Below are 17,166 nucleotides of genomic sequence, written 5' to 3'. Positions count from 1 at the left end.
CTTAGACTTAGAGAATGATCTATAATGTGCTTATAATGCGTTATAGACCCGACTTTTAAGAAGAGTGTTACCTTGTGAGCTTGTAGATCAGCTACGCTTGAAAATATTTGAATAACATTAGGCGACAGATGAGGCGAGCCAAGTGAGAAGCGGCGGTCCCTGATGGCCGATTGGTGAAAGTTGGCCAAGGAACCAACGCTGCAACTGTTTCAAGCAAAGAGACCCCACACGAGTAGATCTATTTTTCAGGGTCTTTCATCACCTGCCCATGCACTCCCAGTGATGTCATGTGACCCAGGCAGCTGACAGAGCTGAAATGGAACTCCCATTCCTCGGATTTAGCCCATTAGTTTTTTATGTATGTTATTTTTTTGTTGTTATATTATATTTCAGTGCAGGATAGATAGAAGTGTTCTTCAGAAGTTGGGATGTTGTTGCAGTCATTTCAGATTCTCAGCTGTGATGCGAGGAGCTTAAGTCAATCCCAAGTCATACAGCGTTTTATTTACGCCAGACGCATTTCATCAAAACAGTTTTGTCACGAAATGGGCAAGGAAAATAAACGGCAAAACAAAGGAAATGAAAACAACAAGAGGGCCGGCGTGCAGGGACGATAAAAGGCACGGAGAGGCAGGGAGGAGGATGCTGTACTACTCAGTGGTGGAAAAAGTACTCACATGTTTTTACTCAAGTAAAAGTATCAAGATACTGCAATATTGAAATACTCTGCAAGACTCGCGAGACATGGCCAAAGCATTTCTGGGGGTCCCTATGCAGCCAAAAAGGTTGAGATCCCCTGCTGTAGGGCACGTACTCATGTGCTGCAGGGGTTTTTACTTGACAATCTCAATTTTTCAACATGACAAGCTCAACATGATCTACAAACGATCAAATATTTATTCCATTTCTGAAAATACTTAAAAAATGTAGGCTACCTTAGGGGGGCTGGTAAACAAATCGGAATAGTGGTGCTGGTTGTTCTGTCACCAGAACAGTTTAGAAATGAATGATCTAAACTAATGTGCTAAACTACAGTGCAATTCCCTTTGTAAATGCTTACTGCCCTGGAAACGGGGTATACAATTCTTAGACATTGAAGACATATTCTGTAATTCATTACTATTTAGTGTAGTTTGTTGTTAAACTAACTAAAAAGCATTCTGTAGTGTATATTATGGAACTATTTACAATGTTGTGATTTCATTTGCAGAGCAGTATATTGATACATGCTTTGTATTTTCAGTTTTTCTGAAACCAGTAAAGCCACACTCTATGCGCATTATTCCACCATAGGCCTAATATTGCCTAGCATTGTGTTATTGAACCCCTCTGGACCCCACTTTTAGTTTTTGGTGGTATTGCCAACTTGGTACAGTATAGCCTAGGGGATATTTCTCATGTTATTTTAACAGGCTTAAAAACACAGTAAAACGAGCGAGCTTTACAACAGAAAGCCAACAATTGACAAGGGACTAAATTAAGACATTTGAACACTGATGCCTGCCTGCCAGTCACAATGTGCGACATGGGCTCAATTTGTGGGACGTTTGAAAAGTCTTTGAAATGAGGGACTGACCCACGCAAATGGGGTCATCTGGTAACCCATGCTATATGGACGTTTTCTTTTTCCTGTTTTTGTCGCGCGTCACACGGTCTATAGAGCGTCGCAGTCCCCGCCCCCTTTCATGACGACGACTGGCCCAGGAAATAATTCCCCATCCATTTAAAGACGCGGACAAATAAGCCAACTCGGATCGTGACAAATGATGACCACAAATTAAAACAATATTTTGGGCCGAACAAATAATTACAAAGAAGACAACCAAAAAGTGTGTTTGTTATCATGATTTGACAGGATCCGAGTTGGCTTTGTTCAAGGCTTACAGATCTTTAAATAAATATTTTTTGAAATTTCTATGGGAAAAATACACAGGCAATTATGTCCTGGGCCTGTCGTCATCATGAAAGGGGCGGGACTGCGACGCTCTATACCTGCACCTCTGGTGCACTGAATCTGTGGCAGCTGTATTGGGCTCACTGCCCCCCATATACATACATGAATCAGTAGCTAGTGGAGGACCTCTGGACGTGAGGTTGAAAACCATGTTTATATTGATGTACGGAGGTTGTGGCATTGACTCATTACTGCAGAGTTCCATATCGGCAGCGCAATACTCCACTGCAGTGTGCGTGTCAACCATGAGCGTGTGTGCGGACAACACACGCACGTGCGTGCGTGTGTTGTCCCTTGAATATTTCAGTGGCAAATATCGAAAACAGAGCAGTGGAACGGAAGAGAAAGAGAGACATCTCTTCTCTATTTTATGCTTTTTTTCTCTTATCTCACTCAAGAGAGGATAAGAGAGGTGAAGGGACGGCAAGATATCTCCATCGCCGGAGAAAAGCAATTCTCTTCCCCGTCCGAGACGACGCACATGCACCACACTCTGCATATGCACAGTGATGGGCAAGCTACTTGGAAAATGTAGTAAGCTACACTACCAGTTACTCTCTATTAAATATAGCTCAACTACAACAAAGCTATCCCCAGATAATTATAGCAAGCTACACTATAAGCTACATGGCAAAAGTAGCTAGCTACATGGACACTACTTTTTTTTTTAAATATTTTTTATCAACTTCATGATCAAGTTTCCACCGAACAAATAGCCTAATAGGCAGGCAAAAATGCTGAGTTTGGTTGTTTATTAAAAAACAAACTGGAAACAAGCCCTCTGTCTGGCTTTTGGTGTCAACTTTTTCACATTTACTTGTATTAATGTACCTTGCGGTGTGGCTGATTCATGTGTTCAGTGTTGGGAAAGTTCTTTTTTTTATTAACTATAGTTCAGTTCACAGTTAATTTTTTTTAAAGGAACTAATTCAGTTCATAATTCAACATTTTGAACTAAAGTTCATGGTTCCAAAAAATGAACGATTTTAGGTATTTTTTGTTCTTTTTTAAAATTATTATTATTGCCACAGCCTAGCCATTTGCGCACCAGCTGAGAGACAGGGATTTAGACTAGAGCAGTGGTTCCCAAAGTGGGGTCCGGGGACCCCCAGGGGTACCTGAGGGAGTTCCAGGGGGGACCCATCTATTTTGTTCATGTTCATAAAGTGCTAAAGTGTTTAAAGCAGTGGTTCCCAAACTTTTTCATGTCAAGGACCCCCAAATTGACACTACATAGCCTGTGGACCCCCATTTGAAAAGATATGCCAGGGACCCCCATAAGAGAAGACGTACACATTTAGACGTCTACATTTAGACGTCTACATTTAGACGTCTGTATACATTTAGACGTCTACATTTAGACAGTGTCCCCCCGAGTGCCTCCCCAATGCCTCCCCAGTGTGCCCCCCGAGTGCCTTCCCAGTGCCTCCCCAGTGTGCCCCTGAGTGCCTCCCCAGTGTCTACCCAGTGCCTCCTCAGTGCCTGCCCAGTGTCCCCCCAGTGTCTCCAATAGCAATACAAGAGCAATAATACAAATTAATCTTAATGTATTAATCTAATTAATTAATTAATTAATCAAAATTGCGGCCTGTGCCCAGCACCATGCCAAAGCTTTTTCCTGCAGGAAACACTGCTTGTGGTTGTAAATATATTGTTATCCGTGTTGCGAGGATGAGGGGGTACCTGGAAAAATATCTACCCCAAAAGGGGTACCTGGTCCAAAAAAGTTTGGGAACACCAGGACTAGAGAATGCGGGTGGCCTGTTTGTTTGTGTCAGACTCTTCTTATCTAAACCAACCAATCATGGATTTCTTTCCAGGGATTTTTTCCCCCCACAAAACTTTATTTAACAGTAAATTTGTAACTTTGTAGCTTTTGTTGAAAGCTACGTCACTACTTGGGTCTAAAAATAGCTACACTACAAAAAACGCTACTTGGTTCAAAAGGAGTGAAGCTACCATCAAGCTACTGATAAATGTAGTAAGCTATGTAGCTTCGCTACTTGTAGCTAGCTACTGCCCAACACTGCATATGCATGTGTATACGCGAGCATAGAAGATCCTTTGATCAGCGGGACAAAGGCAAAGCGTGTGCGAAACAAACACCGCAATGACAAGTTCTGCACAAATAATGATGAAAGCACACGTGCCTCGTATGATATTGATAAGTAAGCCGGAGCCGTGCGTATACACGTGTCACTGATCCATAATTTAAAATGCAAGAAAATATAGAACAACATCAATGGCTCGCCGTGCGTGCATGCGTGGACGGCCAAGCCAAGCAGCATTTCCATTTAGACGTCTGACCTCAGGGAGACGAGGCGAGCGAATGAAGGCGTTGATCAGGAATGTGTTTTGAACTTGTCAAACTCTACCCCCCCATGCAGCGCACCACACTGTATCAATTATTGTTGCCTATTTTATACTATGCAGCAGTGGTGGATGGTAACTAAGTGCATTTACTTAAAGGACCACTTAACCACTTTTCAACCTATCTTCATATAATAGGTCCTCACTAATAATCATGAAAAAATTGTGATTTTTTTTTCCTACTCGGTCTGTGTCTCATAGGAGGGCTGTGGGCAGTTCAGAAACCGTCTTCCAGTGACATCATCGATGGGGAATACAAGCTAATAAAAACCGCAGGCTTTCTAGTCCTGAAAAGTTGCAAAACGAAAATGGAAGCCATCGTTCTCACGATAATGAAAATATTTTTGTAAATAAATATTGTTTAAAAAGAAATCTGCCTAATGATGATGTCACTGGAAGACGGTTTCTAAACTGCCCACAGCCGTCCTATGAGACACAGACTGAGTAGAAAGAAATCATGCCATTTTTTCATGATTATTAGTGAGGACCTATAATATGAAGATAGGTTGAAAAGTGGTGAAGTGGTCCTTTAAGTACTGCACTTAAGTATACTATTTAGAAGTATTTGAACTTTGCATGAGTATTTCCAATTGCCATTACATACTTATACTTCTAGCCTACTCCACTGCGTCTCAGAGGCAGACATTGCACTTTTACTCCACTGATATGATTTGATAACTTTAGTTTCTAATTACTTTTTAGATTATTACTTTTGTAGGCTACTTTTACTCAAGTAAATTTGGAATTCTGTATTTTCTAGTATTTCTGATACTTTTACTGAAGTAAAATCAATGTGCTACGTAGATACATGTTGGTTAATGGCAAATCAAGCTAGTTTTGATCAAAAACAAAAAAATAATCTGAGTTAAATTCTAAAAGAATCCGTTCCCATAGAACCAGCAGACTTTTGACTTCCGTTTTTTGCCAGGTGAAGCCTAGCCTATTTTCTCTCGGGTTGGCTTTGAAGACCTAGTCTTGATTGGCTGCCCCTGAGTCTGAACCCATACTCTGAAACGCCGCCTAAGCCAATGGGAATGCCTCCTAAGCCCTGAAAGGCCGCAACTCGGAAGTGTTAACCCAGACCCTGCAACGCTGCAGTATAACCAAGCCCCCTATCCAACGTTGAAGCTGCCACTACCTACTGGCCAAAAGTGGAACTGCAGCACATTAATGGAGGTGGACGGACGTTCATGATGTCATGTGCGTAACGTGGGTCATCCCAGGACCTCAAACTTGAGGTCCTGCAATGGCATGCAGTTATACGCATGTCATTCTTGTTTTCCTGTTTACTTCACCGCACAGCAACGGAGTGATACAGGCGCGTGCAGAACAGAGTTGTGGCACGTAATCCACAGAGCTTTATAGTAAAACTACGTGAAATGGACATTTACTATGTTGATTTTGACAGCAAATTTTGATTTTAGTTTTTGTCATAATCTTTTAAGTAGTTTTCATTTAGTTTTAGTCACATTTTAGTAGGGGTGCATGATTATGAAATTATGACCGATATCCGATCCGATTATTTGCAGGGATCATATCTGCTGATACCGATTCTGACCGAATCCAATATTATACAGAGGACCACAATGGGAACAAGCCTTGGCCCAAAGCTAATCATTTAACAGGCTTTTTTAACTGATTAAATATTCTGGATTGTTCCGATACCGATATGGCATTTGTATGGCCGATTCCGATTATGCTACCGATTATATTGTGCATCTCTACATTTTAGTCACCTGGAATGTTTTAGTGTTAGTCTAGTTTTAGTCGACTAAATATCACAAGATTTTAGTCGACTAAATCTATAGTTGATTTAGTCGAGTTGTGCTTTTACTTATACTGGATCTCTTGTCCACTAGTCCCTTCCTAGCATTTAAGTATAGTTTTTATTTGTTGACGAAATTGTCAATATATTTAGTCTCAGTTTTAGTCATCATGTCTTAGTTTTCATTTAGTTTCCATTTAGTATTCGTCAGTGAAAAAAGGTAGTCGACAAAATCAGCTGGCTGTTTTCTCAGTTCCATATCTCTGCTGTCGCGAACTCCAAAATGTAAATTTTTCAGGAAAGGAAAAATATATTATTTTGAAGGTGGGGTTGTTACTATACTGTATATTGTTAATTACTTGCATGAAAGGGGGAGAGATGGTGGAGTTAGTTGCTTTAGCAGACAATTTGTCTGGCAATGGAGTTAAGAGGTTTTGTCCAAAGCGTTTTATACTTCTTTCCATTGGTTCAATATTTTCAAAACAACACACAGACATAAAGGGTGTTCAATAGTACTGATTTATGCAAAATAATAATAATCTGAAACCTCAAATATGGAGTTTAGTTATGTGGTTTCCTCCCGACAGAAACAATATGCAGTTTGCTTGACAACAAAATTCTAAGAATGTTTTATGTCATGCTATAGGCTTGATATTTGTAAAAAGATAAGGTCTGCACACTGGAATAAGCTCCAAAGCTTAACAATAAGCTTTGCGGCTCTTCATCAGAGGCTGATGAAGACCTGTGAGGCTCGAAACATCATGTCCACTATGGTGTAATGAACCTTCATATATTGGAGCTTATTCCAGTGTGTGGACCTTATCTTTTTTTCGATTATTTACCTCTCTCCGGCACCTGCCGTTTTTAGTTAGTGGGCGTGTGTGCTATATTATTGTGCTTTTCATAGGTTTGGTGTTTACCTGGTATCGTCGTTACTTTGAAGCACATACATTTTCTCGCACTTCTCGGTGGCTGGCGATGGGTTCCTCTGGATGAGAGCATCTGCTTAATGCCCAAATTGAATATTGTAAATTGTGTCTGTAGCAGCACATTCACTCAAAAAGCTGGGACAACGCTCCACACGTCCAAGACTCTACCTTCCGGCTCCAAACCTATGGAATGCACTTCCCATTGCAATCAGAACTGCAGACTCACTCCCAATCCTGATGTAGTCTGAAAACCCACCTCTTTCCACTCCATCTTAGCCAGTACCAGTACCAGTACGTGACACTTGCTGAAGCACTTGCGCTAGCCTCGACGACCTTACAGTACGCAAAGGCTAAACTTATATTTATAATTTTGCATTTCATTAGATGTATAATGTATTAACTCATAGCTTCACTGTACAGACCATACAAGTATACTGTTGGACAAATGTTAGGTTCTTAGCTTGCTTATGATTCTGAACACTATTTCTATGTATTTGATGTATTATCATTATGTGTTGTTCTTGTTCAATGTACAGTAAATCGCTCTGGATTAAGAGCGCCTGCTAAATGCCCAAATTGTAAATTGTAATTGTGTCTTTTTAAACTAAACGTGCAGTATCTGCATCTGCTATTATCCTGTACTCGGTGTGAAAGATCCAAACTCTCCTATACTGTACAGCAGTCTATTGATTTAATGTGCGCGCGCACACACACACACACACACACACACACACACACACACACACACACACACACACACACACACACACACACACACACACACACATGCGCGCAGGCTGAGAGCTCCTCCACAGAGTGAGGGGAGGTATCATTGTTGATGTGTGAACGGGTGTTTCTGCCTGAGTCATCCAGGCTTGTTTTTCAGCTCCTCTCCTCTCCTCTCGTCTCTCTTGGCAGTCCATTAGCTCGCTGTTGGGGGAGCTGGTATTGGTTTCTCGGCTGACAACAACATGCGCTCCTCCAGTCTGAGAGCATCGAGATGAGCGCCCACTCTACCGCTAATATAGCTAATACACACAATCACACATACACATGCTCGCGCATGCACTCCTCCTCCGGTTCCTTTGAAAGTGTAGAGGCGCGAGGGGCTGAATGAGATACAATGGGGAGTAAAAAGGTGAAGTCCAGAGAGTTCGATTTCGTCGACCGCAACATAAAAAACCCACTGTGTGTGTGTGTGTGTGTGTGTGTGTGTGTGTGTGTGTGTGTGTGTGTGTGTGTGTGTGCAACGAGTTTGATAAAGAAAACTGTAAAGTCCAAATTTTATTCTGACCCCTCCACGAAAAGGCCTCGTTGTCCTGACCCCTTATCCATCATTTATACAATGCTCAAGTGAAAAAAGGGCACGTTAGCGTGTGGAACCGGCCAATTGCCTTAACAGTGTGAGATTTATAGATTTTTGGGCCTAAATAATATATTAGAAGCTTTGTATCAAGAATTGATCAATGTCACCATGGTCCACATACTGTACAGTGTACACTGACTGTACAAACACAAATATATTATGAAATAATATAATTTAATCAAAAGGGCACATTGCTGTCCAGAGGGAAAAGGGCAGGTGTTCTAGCACCCCCTAGTGTCTATCTGTGAACGCCACTGACCCACATACGACAGCTGATTTGTTCAGACATGATGTAAATTCATCGTCAATGGCATTTAATGTTTGTGTTAAAACATTTCAGCTGTTTATAGCCTATACAAATCACACCGTGTGAAGTGAGAGGCGCTCTTGTCGTCGTATATCAATAGATCAATAAAAGATGAATATACTTCTATCTTCATGAATTCATTTGTCAACTTATGTTATTGTCTTTTAACCACGATACAATTAAAAAAAACTCATCTTTTCACCATGGTCATGTAAAATGACAACTGAATTTATGTGATATGTATATACCGGTGTGTGTATATATATATATATATATATATATATATATATATATAAATAACCCCCGAGCTGAATTAAAACAGTTGCATTGTGTTTACTTCTTTTTTTCTCCTCCTGTCATTGTCATTGTCATTTAATGTTTGTTTTGCCACAAAAGGCCGATTTGTTCAGACACATATGACGTAAATTCTCAACGTCAAATGTGACACGAGTTAAGGACAAAAGGCTGTATATAGGACCCTCAAAAAGAAACCCCTGATCCTGTCATAAGCTCTAACGATCTCCTCCTCTCCTCACACACACAGGGATCAACAACCATCACAGTCAGTCCACGCTGCGGCCTCCGCTGCCCCCGCCTCACAACCACCAGACGCTATCCCACCACTCCGCCAACAGCCTGAACAGGAACACGCTGAGGGGCGGCGGAGGGGGAGGAGGGGGGGCGGGGGGCCGCAACACCATGCACCACGCCCCGGCGCCGGGCGGCGGCACCACGGGTGGAGACGGGCCCACCACGCCCGAGTCAGTGCAGCTTCAGGACAGCTGGGTGCTCAACAGCAACGTCCCCCTGGAGACCAGGTCAGAACAGCACGCACGCACGCACACACGCACGCGACCAATTCCGGCTTTTCCCACTAATGGGCTCTACATGCTCACATTTAACTCTTCCTACTTCCAGGCCACCTTCCCTATACCTCATTCACAGGTGTTACACTCCAGTTCTATAGGTTACACAGAAGGGGGGACTTTTTCCCATTTAAGGCTCTTTTCCATTTAGTGTGCAGTTGTTCTCAAAAGTTTTATTTTTATTTATTAATTTTTTTCAATGACTCCCATAACTCTTGAGAGTGTGCAAATGTAACCAAATTGACCCGTAAGCCTCCATTTGGTTCCATCTCACTCTCAGAGTTACACACCCCTACAGACTACAGGGCCATTTGGAACCTACTCAAAGACACTTTGAGACCCACTGGTGTAGCAGCGTGTTTCCAGTGAGCCAACATGCACAATATCAGCACCCTGATGCTGTTTGACCAGAATGGAACAGAGTCTTCATTATTATCATCGGTAACACCTGTGAAGGAAGTAGGAAAGGGGCCCAAGTTATTTCCAAAATATATGTGCAAGTGCATGTGCATGTGTGCATATAGCCCAGCAGTTGTCAGATAACAACATCACAAAGTGAAGTAGTCATAGTATCAATCTCCCTCAAGACTTGGCTTTGTCCGTGGCGTAAACGTCTTTAAATAAATACTTTTTGAAACGTCTATGGGGAAAATTAATGGGGAATTATTTCCTGGGCCCTCGTCGTTCTGAAAGGGGGCGGGACTGGGACGCTCTATAGTGCAATGGTTCCCAAACCTTTTCATCTCAAGGACCCACAAATTGACACGTATTAGCCCGCGGACCCCCATTTTAAAATATACCCCATAATTATGATAAGCGGTTTACGGCTCTAGCAGTGATTCTCAACCTGTTTAATTTCAAGGACCCCCAGTTTGACATGCATATAGTAGTCTACAGATCACCATTTAATGGCATTATATTTCTATCTCTGGGACCCCCATTTTTATTGTAAAACCAATGTTAATTGAATAACTCAGAGTGTACAAATGAAACCATTTGGTTCCATCTGTATACTCTCTGAGTTATAGACCCATAAAGGTCCATTTGGTTCCAAACTATCATTTAGCTGGGGACCCCCTGGAACTGTATCAAGGACCCCTGGGGGTCCCCAGACCCCACTTCGGGAACCACTGCTATAGTCACTGTAGCAGTCTAAAGAAGTCTTTGTTGGTCCACTATAGGACTGCCATAGTTTGCAAAGTTGCTTTGACAGGGATTCAGATGCATATTTTTTACACAAACAAGTAAAGCCCAGTCCAGCCCAATGATTTGCAATCGCAACACAACTAGTGCAACCCTTTGCAACCACTTGCAAAATCCTACAAATGGGCTTTGCAACTGGGGACAGTCCACAGCTCCACAACCAGCAGGTGCACGGAGGTGTGGCCCGGTCTTCTGCGGGAGGTTTGCATGCTCAGTGTAGACAGGAACTGCGATGATGGAGTGTTCCAGCAGAGGTGCTAGATAGAAAGCTCATAACAGCAGTCACCCTTCCCTTTTCAAATGTTTTATATCATCCACAGCACTTGAATGAACAGTTTCCATGTTCCTTTGTCATTTCACAAAAATAAAAGTTTAACACATGTACTACAATCAAAGTGAGCATCAAAAGAATATGGAAAATCCACGAAAGAAAAATATACAAAAACATTAACATTTAGTAAATGTACTTTTTTTTCCACAGTTATGAAATGTATATACTTTTTAAAATAAAAACAAAATCAACATTGTACTATCTTTTTTTATATCCTTTTTGTTATTTCAGTTCAGGGTCAGAAACTCTCATGCACCTCTAGCGCCTCTGCCGGAACACCTGTTTACACTGCATGTAAACCTCCCGCAGGAGACCGGGCCACACCTCCGTGCACATTCCTCTTGAGTTTTCCAGGAAGTTAGTAAGTGAGCCCAGTGTCCATGACATCAGAGACACTGGGCTCACTGCTAAAATCTAAAATATCTAACAATAATACACACATAAAGACCCCCATTAAAGTGTTCTAAATCTTTTGAACGTCATTAACATACTTTTTAGCAAAACGGTTGAAGTGTCTGGGGTTTAACCTTATAGTCTTTTGTAACATAGAGTAGGCCTATGTCATTCAGAAACCAACACTGACTCAGCCGTCATTGTCCACTTCATGTGATTACCTTTTTTATTTTCCTCAATCCTTCTTTTTCTTTTGTTCTTTTTTGCTGCATATTACCGAGTTATCAGTTGATAGTGATGTCCCACTGGGACTGAGATGAGTCAAGCATCGGGATCACAGTAAATGTATCTGACTGCTATTCAGGCCATCAGGCGAGGCGCTAGCAGGAGGCGCCGCGAGGCGAGGCCACTATCAGAATACTAACTAGACTCGGGGCTCAGAGCGCAGAGCGTTGTGACGCACGCTGTCCCGCGTGTCGCCGAGAGCACCGTCCCGAGAGCATCCTCCCCCCCCCCCCTCCCCCCACAACCCCAAAAGGCAAATTGCTTCTGGCCTCCTCTGACTCTCGAGTGACGACGACGCGTGGTGCAACATACACAAGCGGCTATATATTTTGAAACGATTAAAGCGCGCTTGCAGTTCGAGGACGTGAGAGAAGCAAGAAATACGCACGCACGCACGCACGCACGCACGCACATGGTGTCACAGTCCACCCCCCCACCCCGTTTCATGCGCTCCTTCCTTGTACTGTACACAAAGACGGAGCATTCACGTGGCACATTACTATTCATGAGGCATGCAGCGCTGCATGCACACATACTGTGTGTGTGTGTGTGTGTGTGTGTGTGTGTGTGTGTGTAGTTGTGTTCTTCCTGCTGGGCGCCAGGGCTTCTAACCCCCGGCTGGTCCCAGTTCAGCTCCCCAGAGCTCCACATGCAGTATTCATGAAGTCCCCGGCCCTGCATTAATTCTGCTCGGCTGATCTCAGGTCCACACGTTGCCTTCAGTATAACGCGGCAGTACAGTGAAAGTTTGGCCGTGAACGTAATTTATACACTTGGTTGCATGCTGAAAATAGCCGATCTACAAGCTTGTAGATCGATATTTTCACCAAGCGTAAAATAGGACAGCATCAAGGCCCCACCAAAATACATTTTAGTCGACTAAATCAACTGTAGATTTAGTCGACTAAAATCTTATGATATTTAGTTCACTAAAACATTCCAGGTGACAAAAATGTGGCAACAACTTAATTTTAACTATTCAAGAGACCGACTAAAACTAAAATCTAAATTTGCTGTCAAAATCAACAGTGGCTCTGCTAATCTCAGGTCCACACATTGCCTTCAGTGTAACGCGGCCGGCAGTATACAGTGACAGGGTGGCCGTGAACAGCAAATAAAAAGCTTGCAATAAAAGCGATAAAAGGCGAGCTATTTTCAGCCGTAATTGCCTGGTTACCTGTAGCCTATGTACATGTATATGCATTGCCATGGTGATTATTATGGCTCGGTGATTCAACGAGAGCAAAGTGATGTCTTATCGTTGTGATTAATGCTGTCCTGTTCATTTGATTCCACCGGCAAGGCTCGCTTTCAGCTCAGGTTGTGTGAGGCTAGACCAGGTTTGTTCCTGGTGCATTTGTTTGTCATTAAATTACTTTCAAATGGCATGGCCGCGGGGGGCGCGGGGGGGGCTTACTTTCAAATGCATGAGTGTTGAGATGGGCCTGGAGATGCTACCTGTGGTTACTGCGGCGCTGACATTTACAGCGAGTGTATATGTGTACGCAGAGAGACGAGAGAGAGAGAGGATAGAGGAGGAGGTAGGGAGGGTGGAGAGGAGAGCTGGAGCAGCCATCAGCCACGGTGGATGGATGTGGCTAATAGGACAGCCTCTGAGAGGGAAGATTCACCACCACCTGTATTTTAGTCATCTGAAATGTTTGAAAGAAAGAAAGAAAGAAAGAAAGAAATGGAGTAGGGCAGTAAGGGAGGATGGCATGGGGTTTACAGAACAGGGGAAGATAAAGAGGAAGGGAGCGAGAGAAGAATAGAGAGCTGATTGAAGTAGATTGTTTTTCTTTGGGGGGGGGGGTGGAGTAAGGAGGGGGAGAAGAGATTGAGAGCCATGGAACATGGTGTGTGTGTGTGTGTGTGTGTGTCTGTGTGTGTGTGTGTGTGTGTGCGTGCGCGTGTATACCTAGTACGTGCGTGCAGGTGTTGCACACATGCAAGTGTTTGAGCATCGGAGGGAAGTAAAGAAAGCACCTGATTTCCACTCGGTCCTTGTAGCCCCTCAGCCAGCTGATGCCAGTTTCAATCTCTCCCTCGTCGCGGGGACTTTCAATCCCGCGGACGGACGGACGACGGACCGCTCCTGGGGAGAAATAAGATCAGTGGCGGGGTCGCATGTTCTCAATTTATCCGTGAGGAGGAGGAGGTGGCGGTTGACGTGTGCGTGCGCACGTGGGGGGGGGGGTGCTTACTTTCAAATGCATGAGTGTTGAGATGGGCCTGGAGATGCTACCTGTGGTTACTGCGGCGCTGACATTTACAGCGAGTGTATATGTGTACGCAGAGACACGAGAGAGAGAGAGGGGATAGAGGAGGGAGGGTGGGAGGGTGGAGAGGAGAGCTGGAGCAGCCATCAGCCACGGTGGATGGATGTGGCTAATAGGACAGCCTCTGAGAGGGAAGATTCACACTGTATGTTCCCCCCGACGGAAATAACATCCATCCTGGAGTTGACTGAAGAGCACTTCAATGAGCGCTCATGCACCGGACACCAAATCTATAAGTCTATACTCAGTTGAGTTGCGCCGGACCAGATTTCTAAAAGAGAAAAACATTAAATAAATAAATAATGCCTTTAATTATTTTACTGCTAAGTACGGACATATTCGTACTCCGAGCCCTGAATCGCTACCATAAAAACAAATGTCCTGGCGATTGAGGTCTGGTGACGCTGCCTATGGCGGCATCAGTCTCGATCGAAAATCTGATCGCAGCAGCTGATTGGTCATCAGCCCCGTCACTCGCCAGCGTCAAACAACAAACATGGCTGCCCACACTGCGGTAACTCGCGACCGTATCAATCTGGCTATTAAATCGACCTATACTGTATGATAAATAGTTTCTTTATAGAAACGATACGTTTTATAAACATCATCATTCGACATTTTTTACCACTTTTGTTTACATGCTAGTAGTGCTCGTTGGCTGTGTTTGTTTGATTAACAACTGAATAGCCTGTCTGTGAGGATCCCTGGGAGTCCCTGGAACATCCAGACCCCCAGGAACGCGCCCAGGGGGCCGGGCCGGTTCATCATATACACAGTTAATATGGGTGAGTGTGTTAGGCTGCGCAACAGTGACACTTTGGTGAAAACCAACCAAATGCTATTTTCATGCCCGGACAGACAGACACAGCCAGCCAGCCAGGGACACACATAGCTCTGCATATTCGGTTGCATCACTCAAAAAAAAGTGGTTCTATTATCACCTATGATGACATGCCTTTAAAACCCATTCAGGGTTTTAACCATTAAAACCTTTGGTGTTTTAAGCATTATGTTACAGTATACTTTAGCTTTTGAAAAATAGCAGATCTACAAGCTCATAGCACGGCACCGAGTGTCGCGCTACGAGCTTGTAGATCTGCTATTTTTTAAGAAAAAAAAACGTTTTTAACTGAAATATTTGCTTTTGGAGGTTGCCTGTAACAACATATTTTCAGATAGGAGTCCAGCCAAGTACAGCCAAGTACAATCAGCCAGCCAAGTACATTTCCATGTCAAATACCTTGACATGGAAAATGTTGAGCACCACTGACAGACATATGCTTTTTCAGGAAACTATTTTGTCTGATTTAGAAGACATTTTTTTAATAATCGGCCTCTGGTCTATATGGGTTAATAGGGACACTGGCTTTAATGTTGTTAATTGTCCACTGTGAAGCACTGCATGCTGTTAATCACATCAGTGTCATTTAGCAGCTGATAAGTGCCGTTATCAACACTCTCCTCATGCAGCACCAGGCTGTTATAGCACATACTCAAGGCTGTTAATGACAGACCATGTTGTTGTTCATCAAACAGCCAAGGCACTAAAACATTAAACAGAAGTTTAAAACGCCCTTTAATTCTGTTTAATTATTAACATTGCTGCATGAATTTAATTAGTTTTGACATTATTAAGCTTAGTTGTCTCTAGTGAAATGAAAAATGGGGGACAAGAATCATGAAAAAGCGAATTGTAAAATCTTGCAGTATACAATAGGATCATATTTTGTATCGCAAGCATTAATACAAATTCAATATCAGTACAGCATCTTTTTGGGAGCTCTCAGGAGTTTGTACCCGTTCAAGGTTATAGTTAAGTGTGTGTGTGTGTGTGTGTGTGTGTGTGTGTGTGTGTGTGTGTGTGTGTGTGTGTGTGTGTGTGTGTGCGTGTGTGCGTGTGCGTGTGCGTGTGCGTGTGTGTGTGTGTAAAATGACATATACTGGATCTCTTGTCCACTAGTCCCTTCCTAACATTTTAGTTTTTATTTGTTTGTCACTGATGCGAGGATGAGGGCTAGCCAATGCCAACTCTGGACTTTCATTCATTCAAGAAAGAGCTACAATCTGGGACTTATTTCAATGAATAAAACATTATCTTATAGCCTGTCTGTGAGTTAATACAATATACCTATGACATCTGCAGTTGTTTTCAAGTCTTGGAAGTCTTAGACTTCCACCCTGGAAGGGGGTTTCACCTTGTTCGTGCTGTTAATGCAGACATTTATTTTTATCCAAAAAACCTGTATGGATCAACAGCTGCATGTTTGCAGGTCTATGTCCCAATGCCCCGTCGATGATGTCATAATAGGGAAAGGCATCTTCCTTTTATAGCTCTATGATCAGACCCCGCTCCACTATTGGACAACTCCTTTTTGGCATCGCGGTAATCCGATTTTAGTTTATTTAGTTTATTTGCTCTGCCGTTCGAGTGAACCCAGCTTTCGCTAACTCTTCTACCAATGCCGAATATAATTTGGCCTTTCTTTGGGTACTCTCCAACTTCTCCTGAAACTCAGGAGATGCCCATATATGGACAACAAACACTCTTCTTCATCAGACCATTGCACATTCTTTGTGACCCTTGTGTCTTGTAGCGGCGATGGTTGAGTGGGAAAAAACGGAGACAGGCAACAGGTTCCAGTCTACGAATCTGATCAGTTTTATTGGACAGAATTCACTCGGTACAAGGCAGGCACGGGCAGAAGGCCCTGTCCCTCAGGAGTCACATTGTAGCCAATCTCATGTGAACACAACACAATGGTCACCAACATTGCAGTATAGTTAACTTCAAAGTCCCTCCTCCGTGGAAACGAACAGACTACCTCTGCTTTATGGGAGCCAATCAGAATGTTGCCTTCACAGGAACTTCCTGTGAGGGTAGGAGGGACACCTGGCATGTAGCTCATGGCACACTTAACTATACGGTTAATATCAATAGGACTAATTAAATATCTATACTATATATGAAGTATGCATAACATTGTTTAACACATGTAATGAAAAAGGTAGAATGTATTCTTAACAGGTCTAACTGATTAAGCACACATACATTCTATACTAGAGCAGAGAGCAGGAAGCCCCCTGAACACACACAGCTGTTGGATTGCAGTTATATTAC

At 43.0% G+C, this 17,166-nt stretch overlaps 1 protein-coding gene across 1 annotated transcript in view; it reads left to right on the top strand.

Annotated features, from left to right (window-relative positions):
- The window catches only part of tenm2a (teneurin transmembrane protein 2a), a 135,712-nt gene that overhangs the window by 15,347 nt on the left and 103,199 nt on the right, over positions 1 to 17,166 (top strand). The window contains exon 2 of the mRNA XM_080773907.1: positions 9,236 to 9,509. Coding sequence (XP_080630033.1) covers positions 9,236 to 9,509 — 274 coding nt within the window. The remainder of the gene's footprint in view (positions 1 to 9,235; positions 9,510 to 17,166) is intronic.

Source organism: Protomyctophum bolini (genome assembly GCF_963924005.1).
Source record: "Protomyctophum bolini genome assembly, chromosome: 10".
Classification (NCBI taxonomy): Eukaryota; Metazoa; Chordata; class Actinopteri; order Myctophiformes; family Myctophidae; genus Protomyctophum; species Protomyctophum bolini.
This window is presented reverse-complemented; position numbering and strand designations above follow the sequence as displayed.